The sequence below is a fragment of the Brassica napus genome, chromosome C2, assembly GCF_020379485.1.
Source record: "Brassica napus cultivar Da-Ae chromosome C2, Da-Ae, whole genome shotgun sequence".
Lineage (NCBI taxonomy): Eukaryota > Viridiplantae > Streptophyta > Magnoliopsida > Brassicales > Brassicaceae > Brassica > Brassica napus.
Genome location: NC_063445.1, coordinates 30,746,295 through 30,765,539, shown reverse-complemented (window position 1 = coordinate 30,765,539; position 19,245 = coordinate 30,746,295). Strand labels below are relative to the sequence as shown.

The following is a 19,245-nucleotide window of genomic DNA, read 5'->3' as shown; positions in this document are numbered from 1 at the left end:
ATTCCGAGGAAAAGAAAAATCTGTGAAGAAATTATATATTTTCAAATTTCAACGGTTACATAACGCTATCAATTCCATTGGAAATCCGTCAAAAACTGCAACAACTAATTAATATATCTATTATTATAAAAGAGAGTTATCTCTCTTGGTGAAGCCACCTCAGCATCGAGGTCACAAAGTCGAGCTCCTACAGATTGACACGTGTCTCAGTCGAATGCAGCACATCGTTTCATTTAATCTTGAGCCTGATGGGCCTTTTTTCTTTAACTGTATATTTGATGTTATTGGGCTACTGATTTCATACTGTGTGTGCAGCCTGATGGCACGTTAACACTAACCCTAATTCTAAGAACACGAAGAAATGTAGATTTTCTCTCCGTTTCGCGGTAAGCAGTGACGCCTGAGCTTCTTCACCGTTTCTGAACGGTGTGCATTATGATTTCTCATTATTCAATCACCCACGATGAGGTCTTCAATGTGTGGTTTTCATCGGCAAGGCGGTGTTGTTTTGGGTATATATATGTCAATGTTTCTCCTCTTGAAATAATTTCTCTTCATCTCTCTTTATGTGTACTAATTCACGGTGTTATGGCTAATTTGAGAGTGTTTTCTCTGATTTGTTTTCTATTTTTTTTCTGTGATTGAGTATATATAGACATGTCGTCACAGCAGTCAAGCGAACGCTTACGAAATCTCTCATTTGTCCTTTGAGAAATTATCTATGATGTTTAAGGATTTTTAGAGATATGTGGTATTTTGTTCTTTAGTAAAATCTGTGGACCACTGATTGTTTCCTCTTTTTTCGTTTTAGATACTTCCTTTATAGGAAATCTTTTGTTTGTTCTATAAATTTCCCCAAAACCGTTAAGTTGCATCCTTTTTGTTCTAGACAACTAAACGCCATAATCTACATATGTGCTAGGTTCATCTAATATATCCACAGTATGAGGTTCGCTAACATTACCATAACCCGGCATAATCCCATATATAATACTTCCAAATTTCACTATTGTTAATATTCCTATTATTCCAACAAGTTAAGCATGGATATTTTAACTTACGGGTTTTTATAATTTTCGGTTGTCATTGAGTCACCGCCATGAGTTTTGTAATATCATCTGCGCATTTCTATGCAAGTAAGTTTGTCTCCGAATATATAGAAGAAAAAACATGTTTTATGCTTTTTGTAAATGAGAAGAGGTAATATTTACAGATAAGTGTAGAATATTTTTTTCCGGATTCCGAGGAAAAGAAAAATCTATGAAGAAATTTGATATTTTCAAATTTCAACGGTTACATTCCGCTATCAATTCCATTAGAAATCCGAAAACTGCAACAGCTAATTAATATATATATATATATATATATATATATGTGTGTGTGTTTTCAGAAATCTATTGGCAAAACTCTAGACAAAAATCATTCCATCAGAAATTACAACGAATTCACCCAAAAATATTCTGGATTCCATTCCGTCATTTTTAGTCAGAAATTACTATGTTCTCTTGAAGTCTAAATTTCAATTTATCGAAGTTTTTATTCTTTTTTGCTAACACAATTTATCAAAGTTTGTTTTATATTTTGTATTTTTATATACATTCAAGACAAGAAAGAGTAATGAAAGGAGTAAATAGGGTATTGAGTATTGACAAAGAAAAAATACTAAGTGGGGCTAGTTTTTCTATGTATTAATTCCAACGTGTCGAAAACGTTCAACTTATCAAAATTGTTTTATATTTTACATACAAAAATAACCTCAGTTTTCTCTACTTGTAATAATGTAGTATTGAAAACGTTCAAAAGCCACATTTAAAAAGGAAGTGAAGACGGAGTGGTCGGTTTTGCCTTGCTGAAGTTGACGTCGATGGCCGAAGACTTACGGTGATAATGAATGACCGGTTACGGTCTTTTCTTTTGAGCTTAAATTTTTTCCCTCCCACCATTTTTTTCTTACTTTTCCATGAACTTGTAGTGATAAATCTAATCTATTATTAGTGATTACTGTTTCTCCGCCGGTTAACCGGAGGCCTGTTCGGCTGTTCCAGTGCCCGCTGTTGCTGGTTATTTCTATTTAAATTAATATATATATATTAAGAAAAAAAAACAATGCAGCAGCTACCACATACTTTGACGCAATCAACGCCACGTTACGTTTACTTTAAAAGGATAGACTATCGAAGACTTGGCTTTTCAACATTTTTTTGTAAGGGATTTGCCTTTTCATTTGGTTTCGTTTAGAATAATACTATAAATTAAGAAAACCCTGAAGAAACTATATAACATTCAAAATCACAACATTTCCAACAAAATCCACTTTGGTCATGACAGGTTCTTCTTTTTCTTCTTCTCGACCACACCACTTGCTCTTCTTTATAGTATTAATTTTTCCATTTCTCAGCTTAGCACAAGAATTACCCGTCAATATAGACGGTATTATCTGGGAAATCCCTTCAAATTCATCATGTCCATCATCCCAACAAAGCAACTTGTCCAATTCCCAATTCTCCAACAATCTTAAAAGTCTTGTCTCTTCAATCCCTTCTCTCCATTCCAACACCTACAACTTCTACAACCTCTCGGTCGGAATTAAAGAACGAGTCGAAGCCATTGGAATCTGCAATAGAGTACTCACTCGAGCAGATTGTTTAAACTGTATCTACCAAGCCGCAGTGAATCTGACCACAAATGACTGTCCACAACATAGAGAAGCTTACATACGTGCCACGAAATGTATGTTTCGTTACTCGGACAAACCCATTTTCGGAAAACTCGAAACAAGTCCTATATTAGAGTTAGAAAACCTGAACAACGCAGCAACGGGAGAGTCTGTTCGGTTGCAGAGCGAGTTACTGAACGGACTCAGACAACGTGCTGCGGCAGGTGGCTCAATGAGGAAGTATTCTCAAGGAAATATTACTGATTTTCTACCTAACAGAACATTCTTCGCTGTCGTGCAGTGCACGCCGGATTTGTCTGAGAAAGACTGCAACGATTGTCTCAACTATGGTTTCAGGAACGCAACCAAAGGGAGATCAGGGATCAGGTGGTTTTGTCCCAGCTGTAATTTTCAGTTAGAGAGTAACTTGAGATTCTTCGGTCTCGAGAGCCAGTATGAGCGTGATCTTCCATCAGCACCACCCGAACCAAGACCAGAGATTGAACCGGAACCAGGTATAACTCTATTTTACCACAAAAAAAAACAAAGTACTCTACTTGTATTATATATAGTGAGTATCAACCTTTGTATTAAAGAAAACCTTTTAAACCAAAAAATTAAGACCTAAAACAAGATTTACTTTTAATATCTAAATAATTTACAATGGAACCTGGTAAAAACAGATTACAATTATGTGTTACCAAAATTTAAAATAATAAAAATAACAGAACCCCTACTTGTTGTATCTACAGAAACTGAGATCACTTTTTAATCTACAATTTATTTCTTTTTTCAGTTTAGTTCATTTTTATAACAATTTTTTTTTGAGAATCCTCTATGATAACTCTTTTTAGTTTATTTTTCACAAAATAGTTTTCAAATAGAATAACTATCCAAAGAGATTTTATTAAAACATAAATTTACACGTATATCCTAGGTTTAACTAATCTATATTTATGGTTAATAGTTAATAAAAATAAATATTAAAACAATTCAAAAAAAAAAAATTTGGATCATTTTCTTTTTTTGAAAATTATTTTAGTGACAAAAACTTAAAAATAGATATTTAAAATAATTATTTTTTTCAGGAGAAAAGAAATTAAATATTATACTCATCGCTGTTGGCTCTGTTGCTGGTTTAGCCATAATTGTTGCCTACCTTTACTTCATGTTGACAAGGAAAAGAAGACAGGGAAAACAAGGTGCAGTTTTTCAGTCAAAAAGACTAATCTCTAGCTAGGGAGAAAACTTTACTGAAATTCTCTTTTAACATTTATTTGTTTATTGCTTTTGGATCAGGCAAAGATGTCCAAGACAATAAGATTAAAGATGCACAACTATTGCAACTCGACTTTGAAACCATAAGAGTAGCAACTAATGACTTCTCTTCTGGGAACCAGCTTGGAGAAGGTGGCTTTGGTGCAGTTTATAAGGTGACTAGATTAATTTGTTTCTTATGCTATGATCTTTAACGCACTTTCTTGATCATTCATCAGTCTCTTAAATGATCATTAATTAGGGTGTTCTTGATTCTGGAGAAGAGATAGCTGTGAAAAGATTGTCACTGGAATCCGGACAAGGAGACCATGAGTTCATAAACGAAGTATCGTTAGTTGCGAAACTTCAACATCGGAATCTTGTTAGGCTTTTAGGTTTCTGCTTGGATGGACAAGAGAGACTACTCATCTATGAGTTCTTCAAGAACACAAGCCTTGACAATTACATATTTGGTATCTTTAGATCTACTACATATATAGCATCTCCCTATCTCTAGGTGGTTGATCCAAATCGTTTTTCTTTTCTAAGATTCAAATAGGAGAACGATCTTGGAGTGGGAAAAACGTTATCAGATAATCGTAGGTGTTGCGCGAGGTCTTCTTTATCTCCATGAAGATTCTCGTTTCAAAATTATTCATAGAGACGTTAAAGCAAGCAATGTTCTATTGGATGATGCAATGTATCCAAAGATTGCAGATTTTGGAATGGCTAAATTGTTTGATACAGACCAACCAAGTCAGACTAGGTTTACAAACAGAGTTGCAGGAACCTAGTAAGCTGCCCCAAAAATAATCATTTAACCTCTGTCAGTTATGTGAAAGAAACCGAAATTTTATTTGGTCGTTGCAGCGGTTACATGGCTCCAGAGTATGCGATGAAGGGGCAGTTCTCAGTAAAAACTGATGTATATAGCTTCGGCGTACTAGTCCTTGAGATCATTTCAGGCAAGAAAAACAATTGGTCTCCAGGAGAAGGAAGCTCATTGTTCCTCCCTAGCTATGTAAGTAAATGAAAAAAAAAAAGAACTTTGGGATTCTAGTTCTGGAATCTTGATTTAATTTCAACTTTTATTTTGGTTGATAGGTATGGAAGAGCTGGAGAGAAGGGAAAGTGTTAAACATCGTGGATTCAAGTCTGGTTGAGAGAGGAGGTCTAAGTGATGAACTCATGAAATGCATTCACATTGGTTTGTTATGCGTTCAGGAGAAAGCAGAGAGTAGACCAACGATGGCTTCTGTTGTTGTAATGTTCAATGCAACTTCTTTCACTTTACCGAGACCCTTGCAACCTGCTTTTTACTTAGGAGATAGAGAATCAAGAGAAGACCACATACTTGTTGCATCAACAATGACTTGGAATGAAGTTACAATCACTGAGTTAGATCCTCGTTAATTCGTATGGAAAGACAAAAAAAATTTAAAAGTCAACTTGAATGATCACTCGGGTGTTCTTGATTCTGAAGAAGAGATAGCTGGGAAAACATTTGTAACATTCCAATTTCTGGTATATGGAAAAGCTTAAGAAAATTGATTTGACTACGTATATCACCAAAATGCGCTTAACTTTTTTCAGCACACCTCCGTTTATAACTCCAGAGTTAAGCGTGTTTGGGCTGGATTAGTGAAATGATGGGTTTATTGGGAAGTGATTCGCGATACCGTACGAGTGAGGCCAAAGTACAGAGAAAGATCAGGTGGTGATTGCAGGGTTGGAAAAATTAATGTACCGTTCGTCAGATGGGATGGAACACACGGGCCGAGAGAGCGGGTTTGGGTGGCCCATTAGCCGTGGGCAGTCGGAACGTTATAAGTGGTATCAGAATTGTAACATCCCGAGTTGTGATATATGGAAAAAGCTTAAGAGAATTGATTTGACTATCTATGTCACCAAAGTTGACTTATCTTTTCCGTCACACATCCGTTTAGAACTCCAAGGTTAAGTGTAGTTGGGCTGGAATAGTGAAAGAATATGTGACATATCGAGAAGTGATTGGGGTGGGTTGGGTGGTGATTGCAGGGTCAGTAAACAACGATTTCGAACCTTCTGAAAAAATTTACGCACCGTCGGAATGGACCAAAAACGACGGCTCTTTTATGAGTTCTTCAAGAACACAAGCCTTGACTATTACATATGATCCATACACATCATTTCTATGTCTACTTATTTGATTACTGAAGAAACATCCTTATTCGAGCCAGCTGGTTAAAGAAAGTGTATATTAAGGTTTGGACTTACATTGATCTGTTATTTGTATACGAGACTTTTCGTAGTCAATGGTGGTGAGGAGGTTGCCAGTGATGTAAGTAGGAGAAACGACAAAGCAAGTGAAAGACAAGGAGAAAAGGATTCGTAAGAAGTGGCTGCTACAAGGGTTGTAACCCAACGTATGTATTACGTTCATTGTTTACAATATCATATCTATTCAACGTAAGGAGAACGTTCAATTTTTACAATATCAATTCAATGTATGGATAACGTTCAGTTTCTAGTCCGTTTTATCAAATCTTTGCTTTAAACTTAAAGACATGTCACATCACATCAAATGTAATTTTCATATAGACCCCTAGATTGGTCTTGCATGAAACTGACAGTTGGAGATTTTTTTTTTTTTTTTACTTTTTCCTTTTTAGGAAGAACCGGGAAGAAACTAAACATTTGGAATCAGAACGTCTAGTTTTGCAATGACAGGTTATTGTTCTTCGTCTCGACCACAACACTTCTTCTTCTTCTTCTTCTTCTTCTTGTTCGTCCCTTTTCTAAGCTTAGCACAACAATCTGTGGATATAAACAGTTCTAACTGGGATATTCCTCCGAAGTCACTATGTCTATCCCAACAAGGCAACTTCTTACACTCCCAATTCTTCCACAACCTTAAACGTCTTGTCTCTTCAATCCAATCTCTCCGTTCCAACACCTACAACTTCTACAACCTCTCCATCGGAACAAACTCAGATAAAGATAAAGTCGAAGCCATGGGGCTATGCAACAGAGTACTCAGTCGATTAGATTGTCTCAACTGTATCTCCCATGCTGCACAGATTCTAACCGCAACCCACTGTCCACGTAGCAGAGAAGCTCACATACGTACCTCAAAATGTATGTTTCGTTACTCGGACAAGCCCATTTTTGGGAAACTCAAAACGTTCCCTGCCATGGAGGCTGTGAACCCAAACAACGCTACTGCAAACCGAACCGATTTTATTCGAATGCAGAGCAAGTTACTTAACCATCTCATACTCCAAGCTGCAAGAGGTGACTCTAAGAGGAAGTATGCTCAAGGAGATGGTCCTGCTCCTCCACCTTACACCAGATTCTACGCCACCACGCAGTGCACGCCTGATTTGTCTCATAAAGATTGCAACCGATGTCTCCTTTTTGGTCTTCAGAACGCGACGGAAGGGAGAATTGGGATCAGATGGTTTTGTCCTGAGATTTTCAGATTGAGAGTGACCTGAGATTCTTCCTTTTAGATTTTGAGTATGAGCCTGATGGCCCTGATCGATCAACAATAACAGGTAAAACATATTTAACAGATTATTATTTTAATTATATAAAAAAGCAAAGAACAGAGTACTCTGCATCAGTTACTCTGTTACACATCAAAAACAGAATAGTCTGTCTGCATTTGCTACCAAGAGTTTCTTGGTTCTAACAGTTTTTTTTTTCTCTGGGCAGGAATAAGCAAAACCAAAAGTATTATTGCCACAGTTGGCTCTGTTATTGGTTTAGTCATTATCATAATATGTATTTACTTCTTACTGACAAGGGATAGAAGAAAAGAAAAACAAAGTCTTGAAGGTGGGGTTCTGGTCAAAAATGAAATATTTAGGTGCAATTATTTTCTATGAGAGTTTTAACTTCAACACCCTTCTGGTTTTATTGTTTGTTGATCAGGAAAAGATGTCAAAGACAGGAAGATTAAAGATGCACAATTATTTCAAATGGACATTGATACCATAAGACTAGCAACTAATGACTTCTCCCCTAACAATCACCTTGGAGAATGTGGCTTTGGTGCAGTTTATAAGGTAATTCATTGATTGCTTTTATAACTTAATGTTATGATCATAATTGCACAGTTTTGATGATTAAATCTCTCTTACATGTTCTTCAAAAACCAACCAGGGTGTTCTTGTTTCTGGGGAAGAGGTGGCTGTGAAAAGATTGTCAATGAAATCAGGACAAGGAGACAATGAGTTCATAAACGAAGTCTCATTGGTCGCAAAACTTCAACATAGGAACCTTGTTACGCTTTTAGGTTTCTGCTTAGATGGAGAAGAACGACTTCTCATCTATGAGTTCTTCAAGAACACAAGCCTTGAGCATTACATATTTGGTAGGTACCTTAAAATAAACACAAGCATCTCTATCTTTAACTGAAGGAATCAAATTGTTTTATTTCTCAGATTCTAATAGGAGAATGATCCTGGAGTGGGAAACACGTAAGAGGATAATCTTAGGTGTTGCTCGAGGTCTTCTTTACCTCCACGAAGATTCTCGTATCAATATTATTCATAGAGATCTTAAAGCAAGCAATGTTCTATTGGACGATGAAATGTATCCAAAAATCGCGGATTTTGGAATGGCTAAGTTGTTTGATACAGATCAAACAAATCAGATCAAGTTTACAAGCAAAGTTTCAGGAACCTAGTAAGCTGCCGAAAACAAAAGTGCCCTTCTAGTTCTATCAATTCCGTGAAAGAACATAAACCTAAGGTTATTTGGTTGTTGCAGCGGTTACATGGCTCCAGAGTATGCGATGAACGGGCAGTTCTCAGTGAAAACTGATGTATTTAGCTTCGGTGTACTAGTTCTTGAGATCATTACAGGAAAGAAACACAACTGGTCTCCAGAAGAAGAAACCTCACTGTTCCTCCTTAGCTATGTAAGTAAAACCCTAAACTTATTTTTTATTTTTGGATTCAACTTCAACCCTTAATTTATGTTATATGTGTAGGTATGGAAATGCTGGAGAGAAGGGAAAGTGTTAAACATTGTGGATCCAACTCTGATTGAAACAAAAGGTCTAAGTGCTGAGATCATGAAATGCATTCACATTGGTCTGTTGTGTGTTCAGGAGAATGCAGAGAGTAGACCAACAATGGCTTATGTTGTTGTAATGCTGAGTGCGAGCTCTTTCGCGTTACCGAGACCCTCACAACCTGGTTTTTGCCCACTTGATGGAGAATCATCATCATCAAGAGGCAATCACACAAGTAGTACTCCGTCTTTCAATAGTGTTTCAATCACTCAGTTAGTTCCTCGTTAATCCGTGTGTAATTATATTGCTTTAAAATATACTTCAGCATGATTGCTGAATCCAGTTGATGAACAAAACTTGTTGATAGTGTTGTAAACAATTTGTTAAGGATATGAACAGTGAATAATGGTCAAGAGCTGCATCTGAAATGAAAATAAGTTTTGATAAAATGTTATTCTTTTATGTTTTATATAATGATATAGGGACACTTAGAGCATCTTTAACGGTGAGTGTCTAAGAATAAGTATCTAAACCAAAAAGTAATAATATTATAAGTAACTGAAATTGTACAATTAAAATTTAATGCTTTTAGAAAATGTAAACCAGTTATATATGTCCACATGTCATTTGACAGTTAAAACCGTATGTTAAAATGCTTCTGCAAGAACCTTTTGCCTTTCTCTTTCTTATTTTCTTTTCTTTTTTATTTTCTTTAATTGTTAAGATACTGTCAAAAAACTACCGATGCACATGCTCTTATCTGTAAGGGTCCTCTAAATAGGATTTTAGAAGTAACTTTGATAAAAGTAGCTATTCTCATTAATTGTTTCTTATGTTATGATCTTAAGACATTTATTTGTTGATTTAGTCTCTTAAGTGTGTCTTTATGATTGGGTATTTATGATTCTGGAGAAGATACAGCTGTCAAAAAATTGCCAATGAAATCATGACAAGAAGACAGTGAGTTCACAAACCAAGTGAATCTTCTTAGGCTTTTAGGCTTCTGCCTTGATGGACAAGAACGACTACTCATCAATGAGTTCTTCAACAATACAAGCCTCGACCATTACACATTTGGTATCTTTTGATCCACTATATATATATATAGCATCCCTATGTTTAGTTTACTCCCCAAGGGCGTCATCAATGGACACAGACTACACTAGTTCTCTCAAACATAAACTGCCATAATTTTAACGTTTTGATCTTTAAATGAGTGACAAGTGTCACATGAGTTTTTTTTTAAAGTATGTTGGAGTTACAATCAATTATCAACCAGAAACGGTTTTTACCACTCTCTTCATTTTCTTACCTGTTTATAATATTATTGTATTATGAGAAATTTAGCTGCATTTGAAATTAACTTACACATGTGAGTTGTGTCAAAAGGATGGTTGAAGCTTTTGAGATGCATTTAATTTTTATTTTTCGTGTGGTTTGATCATTTTTGGATTGGATTGCATTTCGGGTTCAGGTTTTGATCTACAAAAACTCAAACCGAAGCCAAACAAAAATATAAAAAATACCCGAATGGATGTTGAGTTAGAAGAGATTAGATATCCGAATCTTGGAAAATACCGATATTCGAAATATATCCGAACATAACTGAACATATACTTTAACCTTAAATTTCTAATCTACTTCTCTCATTCCCTCTGCTTAAGATTTTCTCACATTTTTTCCTCTTTCCATTTTTTCATGTCTCTTTTTTCATTGTTCTTCTCATCGTCTCATGCAGTGGGTTTAAGTTACTTATGCTTCACTGCAGTGGTAACCACGAACGTGATGTGCCAGACACATGATCTTTCTATGGCGGTAAACACTTTTGAGGAGAGTTTGGTGCTCCTACAAAGATCATACTTTCCGGCTAAGAAGCGAGTTAGGTTCTGGTAAAGTTGTTAACCATTGTTCATTGACACTTTCTTGCGAGTTACTGAAGATATTTTACAGATTAGGAAATGTTCAGCTTATTGATAGCTCAAAGTTTAGACCCTTTAATCATACTTCAAGTGCACAACAAATCATAATAGTAAAGAAGAGATCAAATCCACATAGACCAAGATTATACAACAAGTATGCGAGAATAGAGTCAAGCTAAACAATGAATAGAAATATTAGGCATCAGGAAAATCGTAGGAAATAAAATTATGAATGTATACAATTTATAAGAGAATCAATTAAGCACTATTCTGGAATTCAAAATAGGAATGTGTACGTAATCTTTCCACTCACGTGGCTCCAATCTCTATGTCTAACAAACTAGATAACTAACTCCCGTTGAACCTAAGTGATTAGACATGCATTAAGTTCGAGTTTCGATAGGTTCACAAAATGCAAAACATCAACTCTTGTTGGGTAAGAACACTTTGCTCATAGAGATTATTTACAAGCAAACAAATCAACTCCCACTTCATTCAATTAACCTAAGATCATGAACTAGGTGATCAATAAAGTCCAAGCATTAAGAACAATCCAAGTGAAGAACTCTAATGAAGATTTTTTTAATTAAACAATCCTAAACATTCATTCTCATCAATTCCTTTGAAACCATAAAAATTAAATATGAAGCTACTCAGATATAACCAAAGAACACAAGATCAATGATAAAGTCTGCATATTTAGATTAAAGAGATAAAAAAGGGGTTCAAAACGATTATCTCGTCTACCAAAGTTCCAAAGCCTCAAAGTCTGATAAAATTAAAATGTAACTTAAACAAGAGCTCAAAATAGTAGACATCTATACTATTAAAGTAGGATCCTATTGTCTTTTTTACCTTAGCCTGCCCTTTCTTTATTAACATTGCATGTTTCATTAAGGGCAATCAAGTAATATTAATAACACATCTATATTGGGCCATTATTTTCGGATCCAGCCCACTATCCACATCAGATCTCTCTTGGGCCATTTGGGCCGATTAAGAAATTAGATCCAATTCTCACATTTTTTTTTCCTTTGGGCCATTGAGTCCAAGTTCAAATAATTTTTTTTTTCAACCATTCTTAATTAATTTTTTTCTTTTCTTAATATAATTTAAGCATTCATAAAAAAAAATTGATTTTTTCATTGAAAAGTATAAATCTTTATTAAAAGTATATAATTATTTTTATTAAATATATTAACCACATAATAAAATTAATTCATCAGAGTTATACCAACTTAATTCATTAAAAAAATAAAGTTTAATTTTTTAAACATAAATAGTCATTTAAAATGAAACACGATAAAGAAATATAAAAAATTTAAGTCTTTTATAAAATAAAACACAAATATATGAAATATGACGCTAAATATTTGTCCATTGAAAAAAAAAGGAAAATAAACCCGCGCTTTGAAAGCGCGGGTCAAAATCTAGTAGATCATTAAAACACATCCTAGTTAAGTTTTAGACAAAACAAAACCGAAAATAGAAAAACCGAAGTTTTTCTTTTTTTTTTTCTCGTATTGAACCGGTAAACAAACCAGTCTTCGGTACGACAAGCAGAACTTTTGATATGTCTGATGGATCGACCTAAAACTGGCGCTGTTGGAAAACTAATTCAATTATTTATCTTGTGTCGAAATTTGAGATTCACCCATCAGTTGAAAGTCCTTCACCCATACTAAATTCTGACGTATATTTACAGTTATGCATCTTCCATTTTCTTTTTTTGCATTCCGTTCGACCTCTTTTATTCTAAGTAGACATAAACCATGTAAAACACTATATAACACCAAAAGGCTCCAAAACACATACGTAAACTCGATAAAAGACTCAAAACATATGTTATAAACTACTAAAAACATCAATATTAGGGGTGCCAAAATGAGCTAACTCGCTCAACTCAGCTCAGCTCACAGTAAGCTCGGACATTTCATGAGCTAGCTTAGCTCAGCTCATTTATTATATGAGCTTCAATATGTAAACTCGAACTCAGATCATCTAGATCATGAGTTAAATGAGCTAACCCGCGATCAAATATAAAAAATAAAAAATTTAAACATAATTATAAAATATATTAGAAAATCAAAATTTTCATAATATAATTTAAAATTAATCCAAAACATTAATATTAAATATTGAATAAATATAACACCTAATAATAAATTAAATCAAATCTAAATCAGTGATCCAAAAATCTATTCTACATAAGAGTCTTGAGATGATTCATGTTTAAAATCTTCATCAATTCAAATCATAAAGACATATATTATGCATGAGAGTCTTAGGAATATTTTGTTTTAGATTTCAATTCTAAATATATATGATATGAGGAGTGATATCAATATTCTTTTACATTTTTGTATATATTTATGACTTTTTGGTTTTACATTTTAATTTTTAAAAATAAATACGATTAATATAGAAACTATATTTTCTTACATAAGAAAAATAGAAGTATAAAAGCGACCAAGCTCATGAGTTAGCTCATGATCACCAAAGATCGCTCATATAACTCGTGATCTAATTTAATCTCGATAATTAAGCTCATTTATTAAATGAGCCTTAAAAACATAGAGCATGCTCATGAAAAATCGAACTGAGTTGAGCCAGTTCATGAGCTATAACTCATTTTAACACCCCAATATATCACTTATATGTAAACAGTTTGGAGAAAAGAAAGAGAAAAAGAAAGAAAATAATCTAGCTCGATTTGATACATTGGTATGTACATTTGTTTTCTCAAATTTACCATCCACGCATTTAATCCTCCATCGCCAATGACAAATCGAACAAGACTTTATGAAGATAGTCCTAACTCCAATTATATCGGCTAATTTGGGTATACCTGAAATACTCGTATTTTTAATTTAAATATTCAAACCCAACCAATTTGAAAAATTGTCCAAATGGGTATTAAAATTCTAAACCAAAATACCATAAAATCTAAAATATTTGATATGAACCCGGTTGGATAACATCTATGCCTAAGTTAGATATTTGTATAACCTTTATAATGATAAATGTATGTGTATAAAGTAAAAATGGTGAAGAGAGTTAAAGTCTGAATCACCTATCATTTTAGGCATAGTGATATCGAATATAAATGTTAACGTATAAATTGTTGGAACTATTTTTTACGACCCAATTGGGCTGAGCGAAAAATATAATATAAAAAAAATGATTGTTGATTACATGAAGTTGGCCATCACATGGCTAACCATGCAAACTAAACAAATGTATACTTAGCTACATGAAGTATATATTATGCATGATAACATATCTCAACTTTATGATGTTATGTAGTTAACATCACGAGTTTAATTTCATTCATCCAAAAAATGGTGTGTATGTCGGAGACCGTTTAAGTCTATCGTTTCATCAATTGAAATGTTACGTACCTGAAATTAGATTTTGACCAGTGTTTTAATAGCGTAAAAATGTTGTTTAACAAAATCTAATTTACAAAATCAATATGTTCTATAAATTTTGATAAGTAGTGTTTTAACATTTTTATTTAGTGTATTTGAAAACAATATAATTAGATTATTTTTATTAAATATAAAAATTATATAAGATATGATTTAATTTAGTTTTTTTAATTCTTTTAATCTGTTTTGGTATGAACTTTTAATAAAATTTATGTAATTCTTTTGATTAACTGTGTGATATATACTTATTTGATAAAAACAATTATTATAAAACTTCTTTGATGTCAATTTCTTGACTCTAATATTTTATTTGTTTAATATGAAATTATTAAGTTAATGAATTATTTTATATATTTTTCGTAAACAAAAATTTCATTCATTTAAACTTAGTATAACTTTCACATTAAATTCCTATTCTTTTATTATTTTTATTCTTAAAAGTATATAACTTATAATTATATACGCCAGATTATGTTTGGTTTAAGTTGACATCACATAAGTTTTAAGCAAATAAAATGTTAAAGTTAATAAATTGACAGAAAATAAGTTTCATAATTAAAAATTTATCAAAGAACTATATATCACACAATTAATCAAACGAATTACAATTTGTTTTATTAAAAGTTCATAACAAAAAGATTAATATAATTAAAAAAAACAAAACAGATTAATAAATATAAAAATAATACAATTATATAGTTTAAAATACACTAAAATAAAAATGTTAAAACAAAAAAATAAAATGTTAAAACATTACTTATTAAAAGTTCATAACAAAACAGATTAATATAAATAAAATAATACAATTATATAGTTTTTAAATACACTAAAATAAAAATGTTAAAACACTACTTATAAAAATATTAAAAATATTGATTTTGTAAATTAGATTTTGTTAAAAATATTCTTACGCTTTTAAAATGTAGGTCAAAATCTAACTGTCATTAAATTATAGTCGGTCGATCATATTTTAATTGTCGAAACAAGATATTTAAACGATCTTTAACATTTGCATCGGGTTTTGGATGAATGAAATTAAACTTCGGATGTTAACTACATAACATCATAAAGTTAAAGGATGTTGTCATGCATAACATATACTTCGTTTGGCTATGTATATATTAGTTTAGTTTGCATGGTTAGCCATGTGATGGTCAATTCTTCATGTAGCAAGAAATCATTTTTCCTATAATATAATGTGAAGTAAATGTTGTATTTTATATGGAGAAAGTCCATCACATTTGCTAGCCCATGGACTGAGTAAAATGTTGGAAAAACCTTTTACTAAGTTGATGACTAAACTAAATCTATTTGGTGACAAATGGCTTAAGCTCAATAAGCTTGGTGACTAATCTAACTTAGTGACCAATCTATGCAACTTAGTGACAAATGGTTAATACTAAAGTTCACTTGGTGTCTAACCATGGTGACTTAGTCACAAATGTCAAAAGCTTAAGCAAACTAAATGACACATGTCAAAGTTGCTTTATGACTAAACTTTGTGAATCTCTCCTATAAATATACATATTATCTCTCCATTAGGAATACACTTTCATACACTTGAAAAATCACAAGTGAAACATTCACAACAAAAAAAAATGTATGAAGATAAGCTTCCATAAGCTTTAATACATCATATACTCTCACTCTTCCAACAAATTTATTTAGATATTTTTTATAGTCTCCAGAGTATAACGTGGATGTTAAGTTTGTAGATTCTGTTTTGGGTGATGCAAAACAGTCTCACGTGGTTTTGTCCTGAGACTCAAAAGTCGTACATAAACGTCTCACCTACGGGAAACTTATTGAGTTAAGGAAAGTGATTAAATCACGACTCCAAGTATTCGTCTTTTCATATCGGTTTTTCAAACGTTTTTACCGCTTTATATCATCGTTATCATCACATTTTGTTTCATAATTTCAATTTGGTTTCTCGCGTCCTAACATAAATCAGATGGCAATGACGGAATTCTATTAACAAGTAAAACTTGTTAATAGACTTCACATTTTCAAAAGGATTTAATACATTGCAGAAAACAATATGTAAATTTGTAATTAATTTTAAAATTTTATTTACATTTCTATCATTCTGCATTTCACAAAATTACTAAAATATAATGGCAAGAATATATTTAAGTTGTGTTAATTACTTTAAACAATATGTTATTTGTATCTAAATTCATCCCGCGGAAAAATTAACTTGTCCTGTGACTCATGAGATAATGACAATGGGCTGAACAAATAATTGGGATCAATACCATTAAAAGATGTTCATTCCCAAATTTTGTCTTTAATGAAAATTGTTGTTTTCTCAAAAATACTCTTATTTTTACAAGTCATTAATAAAATTCATTAATTGCATTTAAGTTTTTTGATTTTGAGCCTACAAATACAATTAAATGGATCTATAAATAATGGGCTTATATATATATTTAAAAGATATATTAACTTTAAATTTATTATAAGTATAAATATATTATGAACTATAAATAAATTAAGAAACATGAAAATATTATTTTCTTAAATATATGTATCAATATTCAAAATAGATCATTTGAATATTATACATTTTTTTCAATACAAACCAAAATCCTATATCCTACACCGTATATCATATACATATTTGAATATCATTTTTACATGTATAATGTCATTTTATACATAATATTGATATGGTAATTACGAGTGTTCAAGAATATTTTAAAAACTATCTTAAAATCAATTTTTAAATATAAAATAAAAACTCAAACTTATAATAGTTTATTAATAACGAAAATAAACTAATATTGTCATGTCAATAAGTTTTTTTATATTATCATTTTTTATTTGGATAACATAATAAATTTTTATCAAATTCTAAGGAATCACTAATTTATGTAATATTAATAAATATATGAGTAATTTAATAAATTTATAAAAAAGTACTATTAGACATTTTGTAATCGGATCAATGGTATCAGATCGTAGGTTAATAGTGAGTTTTTTGGTTTTTACCGGGTTATATCGGATTTTTAATTAACGAATTTTTCATTAAATCCGAACCGGATTAGATACAATGTATCTGGTCTATAGGTTCAACCATGAATCTAGGCCAGATATGAAAACAAATCTTAAAACTCAAACATTATCATGGAACAACTACCATATTTCGAACAAATACCATATTTTGAAGAGAAAAAAAACAAATGATAAAAACCTAAAAACTCAATTGTTATAGTTCGAAACAAAAATAATGGTAATTTGCAAATCAGTTTTCGATTAATAATTGAAAAACAAACAAACTCGCGCTTTCTAAACGCGGATCAAAATCTAGTTAGTCTAATTAGATCGAAGAGCAAGTCCATTGGTTAGAGACATTTATGGGCTCTAATGAATAAATTAGTAATTAAATTTGTGATTTGAAAAGTTTAGAACCATTGTTAGTTTAATTAAATTTTTCATGGTCCAATGGGAGAACTTCTTTGAGGTTCTTAAATATATTTTTTTTAGAAGTTGAATTATTAGATTTAAATTTAACAAAACTTATAAATTATTGGATTTCATAAAATTTAAACAAATATGACATAGAAACATATTAAAAATAGATATACAAATTTATAATTAAAATTTTTAAACAAACATGAAAGAAACAAAATAAAACTTCCTATAGAATTTGACACAAAAGCTAGACAAACACTAGAACACTAGAATCAAAATCCAGGTCAGGGTGAGAAGTGTTTTTGAGCATATATACCTTAATGACAAACTCAAAGCGTACAAGATCTTAATGACAAGCTCAAAGTGTTTTTGAGCATATATACCTTAATGACAAGCTCAAAGCATACAAGCGTACACAGGTAATTTGTTTCACCATGGTTCTACATCACATGAAATATAATAATAAACGCGTTTAGTGTGTCTAAATTAATAATTTTCTTTGTCTACGTTCCAAATTAGCAACGTAACCCACCTAACATTAGTGCATGTTCTCTACATATAAATACATATACATATACAAATTACAACCTGATCAAACTTAGAGTATAGACCAACCAAAAAAATTTACACGGTTCGGTTGATAACCTTGATTATTCTCTTGTTCTTTGCATCTTTGAACACAATCGTCTTCGCTGGATTAACATACGATAACGAGTCTCACAATACCAGTAAGTTTACCGTTGCTATGGGAAACTTCTTCTCTCACACTACAAGAAAACATCAAGGATTCTGAGGGAAAAAATCGTCGGAATTTCGTCCGAATATCGTTATTCCGACGAAACACGTCGTCGGAAATAATTCCTCGGAATTTCTTTTTTTCCTCTGAAATCCCTCGGAATTTTCCGACGGAATTCCGAGGAAATAAATTTCCGAGGAAATTCCGAGGATCCCTTGTTTGTCGGAAAAGTCCTCGGAATATACCGAGGTAGAACTTCGTCTGGATAATTCCTCGGAAGTTCATCGATCGATGCGTGTTTGGACATATATACATCGATCGATAGGAGTATACCGACGGACTTTTTCCTCGGTTTATTCTGAGGAACTGTTCCCTCGGTATATTCCGAGGGATCCGTTCCTCGGAATTTTCCGAGGGAGTTGTCCCTCGGAAAATTCCGAGGGAAATGTCCCTCGCTATATTTTAAAAAAAAAACAGATCGATCGATGCGTTTTTGTTCAAAAACGCATCGATCGATCTAGTGAAAAATATAATTAATTTCCTCGGAATGTAAAAAATATTAATTTTTTTGAAAAAATAAAATTTCTGAAATTTAAATTCGAAAATATGAAATTAAAAGTAAAATTGAAATCATATTAATTAATATTCAAAGTTTCACAAATAAAAATAAAACATTCCGAGATTGGGGAAAAAAAAAACTACGGGTCTGGCACGTCCGGGAACACCTCGTTCGGGTACATCCTCTGCATCATCTCCATCATTTGCTGGTTCAGCCTCCTCTGTGCCTCATAGCCCGCCATCTGGGTCTCCAACAAAGATATTCGATC

General features: G+C 32.3%; 1 protein-coding gene and 1 pseudogene across 1 annotated transcript; both read left to right on the top strand.

The window, feature by feature from the left end:
* Window positions 1-1,768: 1,768 nt before the first annotated feature.
* On the top strand, window positions 1,769-5,470 carry LOC106422261 (cysteine-rich receptor-like protein kinase 41). The gene is made up of 7 exons (XM_013863075.3): window positions 1,769-3,171; window positions 3,745-3,858; window positions 3,956-4,089; window positions 4,176-4,386; window positions 4,463-4,706; window positions 4,784-4,934; window positions 5,018-5,470. Exons 1-7 carry the CDS (start codon window positions 2,322-2,324, stop codon window positions 5,324-5,326), a joined length of 2,013 nt encoding a protein of 670 aa, XP_013718529.1. The 5' UTR covers window positions 1,769-2,321; the 3' UTR covers window positions 5,327-5,470.
* Window positions 5,471-5,707: 237 nt separating this feature from the next.
* On the top strand, window positions 5,708-9,328 carry LOC106422182 (annotated as a pseudogene).
* Window positions 9,329-19,245: the final 9,917 nt, after the last annotated feature.

Coding starts and splice junctions, on each gene's coding strand:
- LOC106422261 (XM_013863075.3), top strand. CDS start 2,322: ATGACAGGTTCTTCTTTTTCTTCTTCTCGACCACACCACTTGCTCTTC. Junction 3,172..3,744: donor AGAGATTGAACCGGAACCAG/GTATAACTCTAT, acceptor TATTTTTTTCAG/GAGAAAAGAAATTAAATATT. Junction 4,387..4,462: donor CCTTGACAATTACATATTTG/GTATCTTTAGAT, acceptor TTCTTTTCTAAG/ATTCAAATAGGAGAACGATC.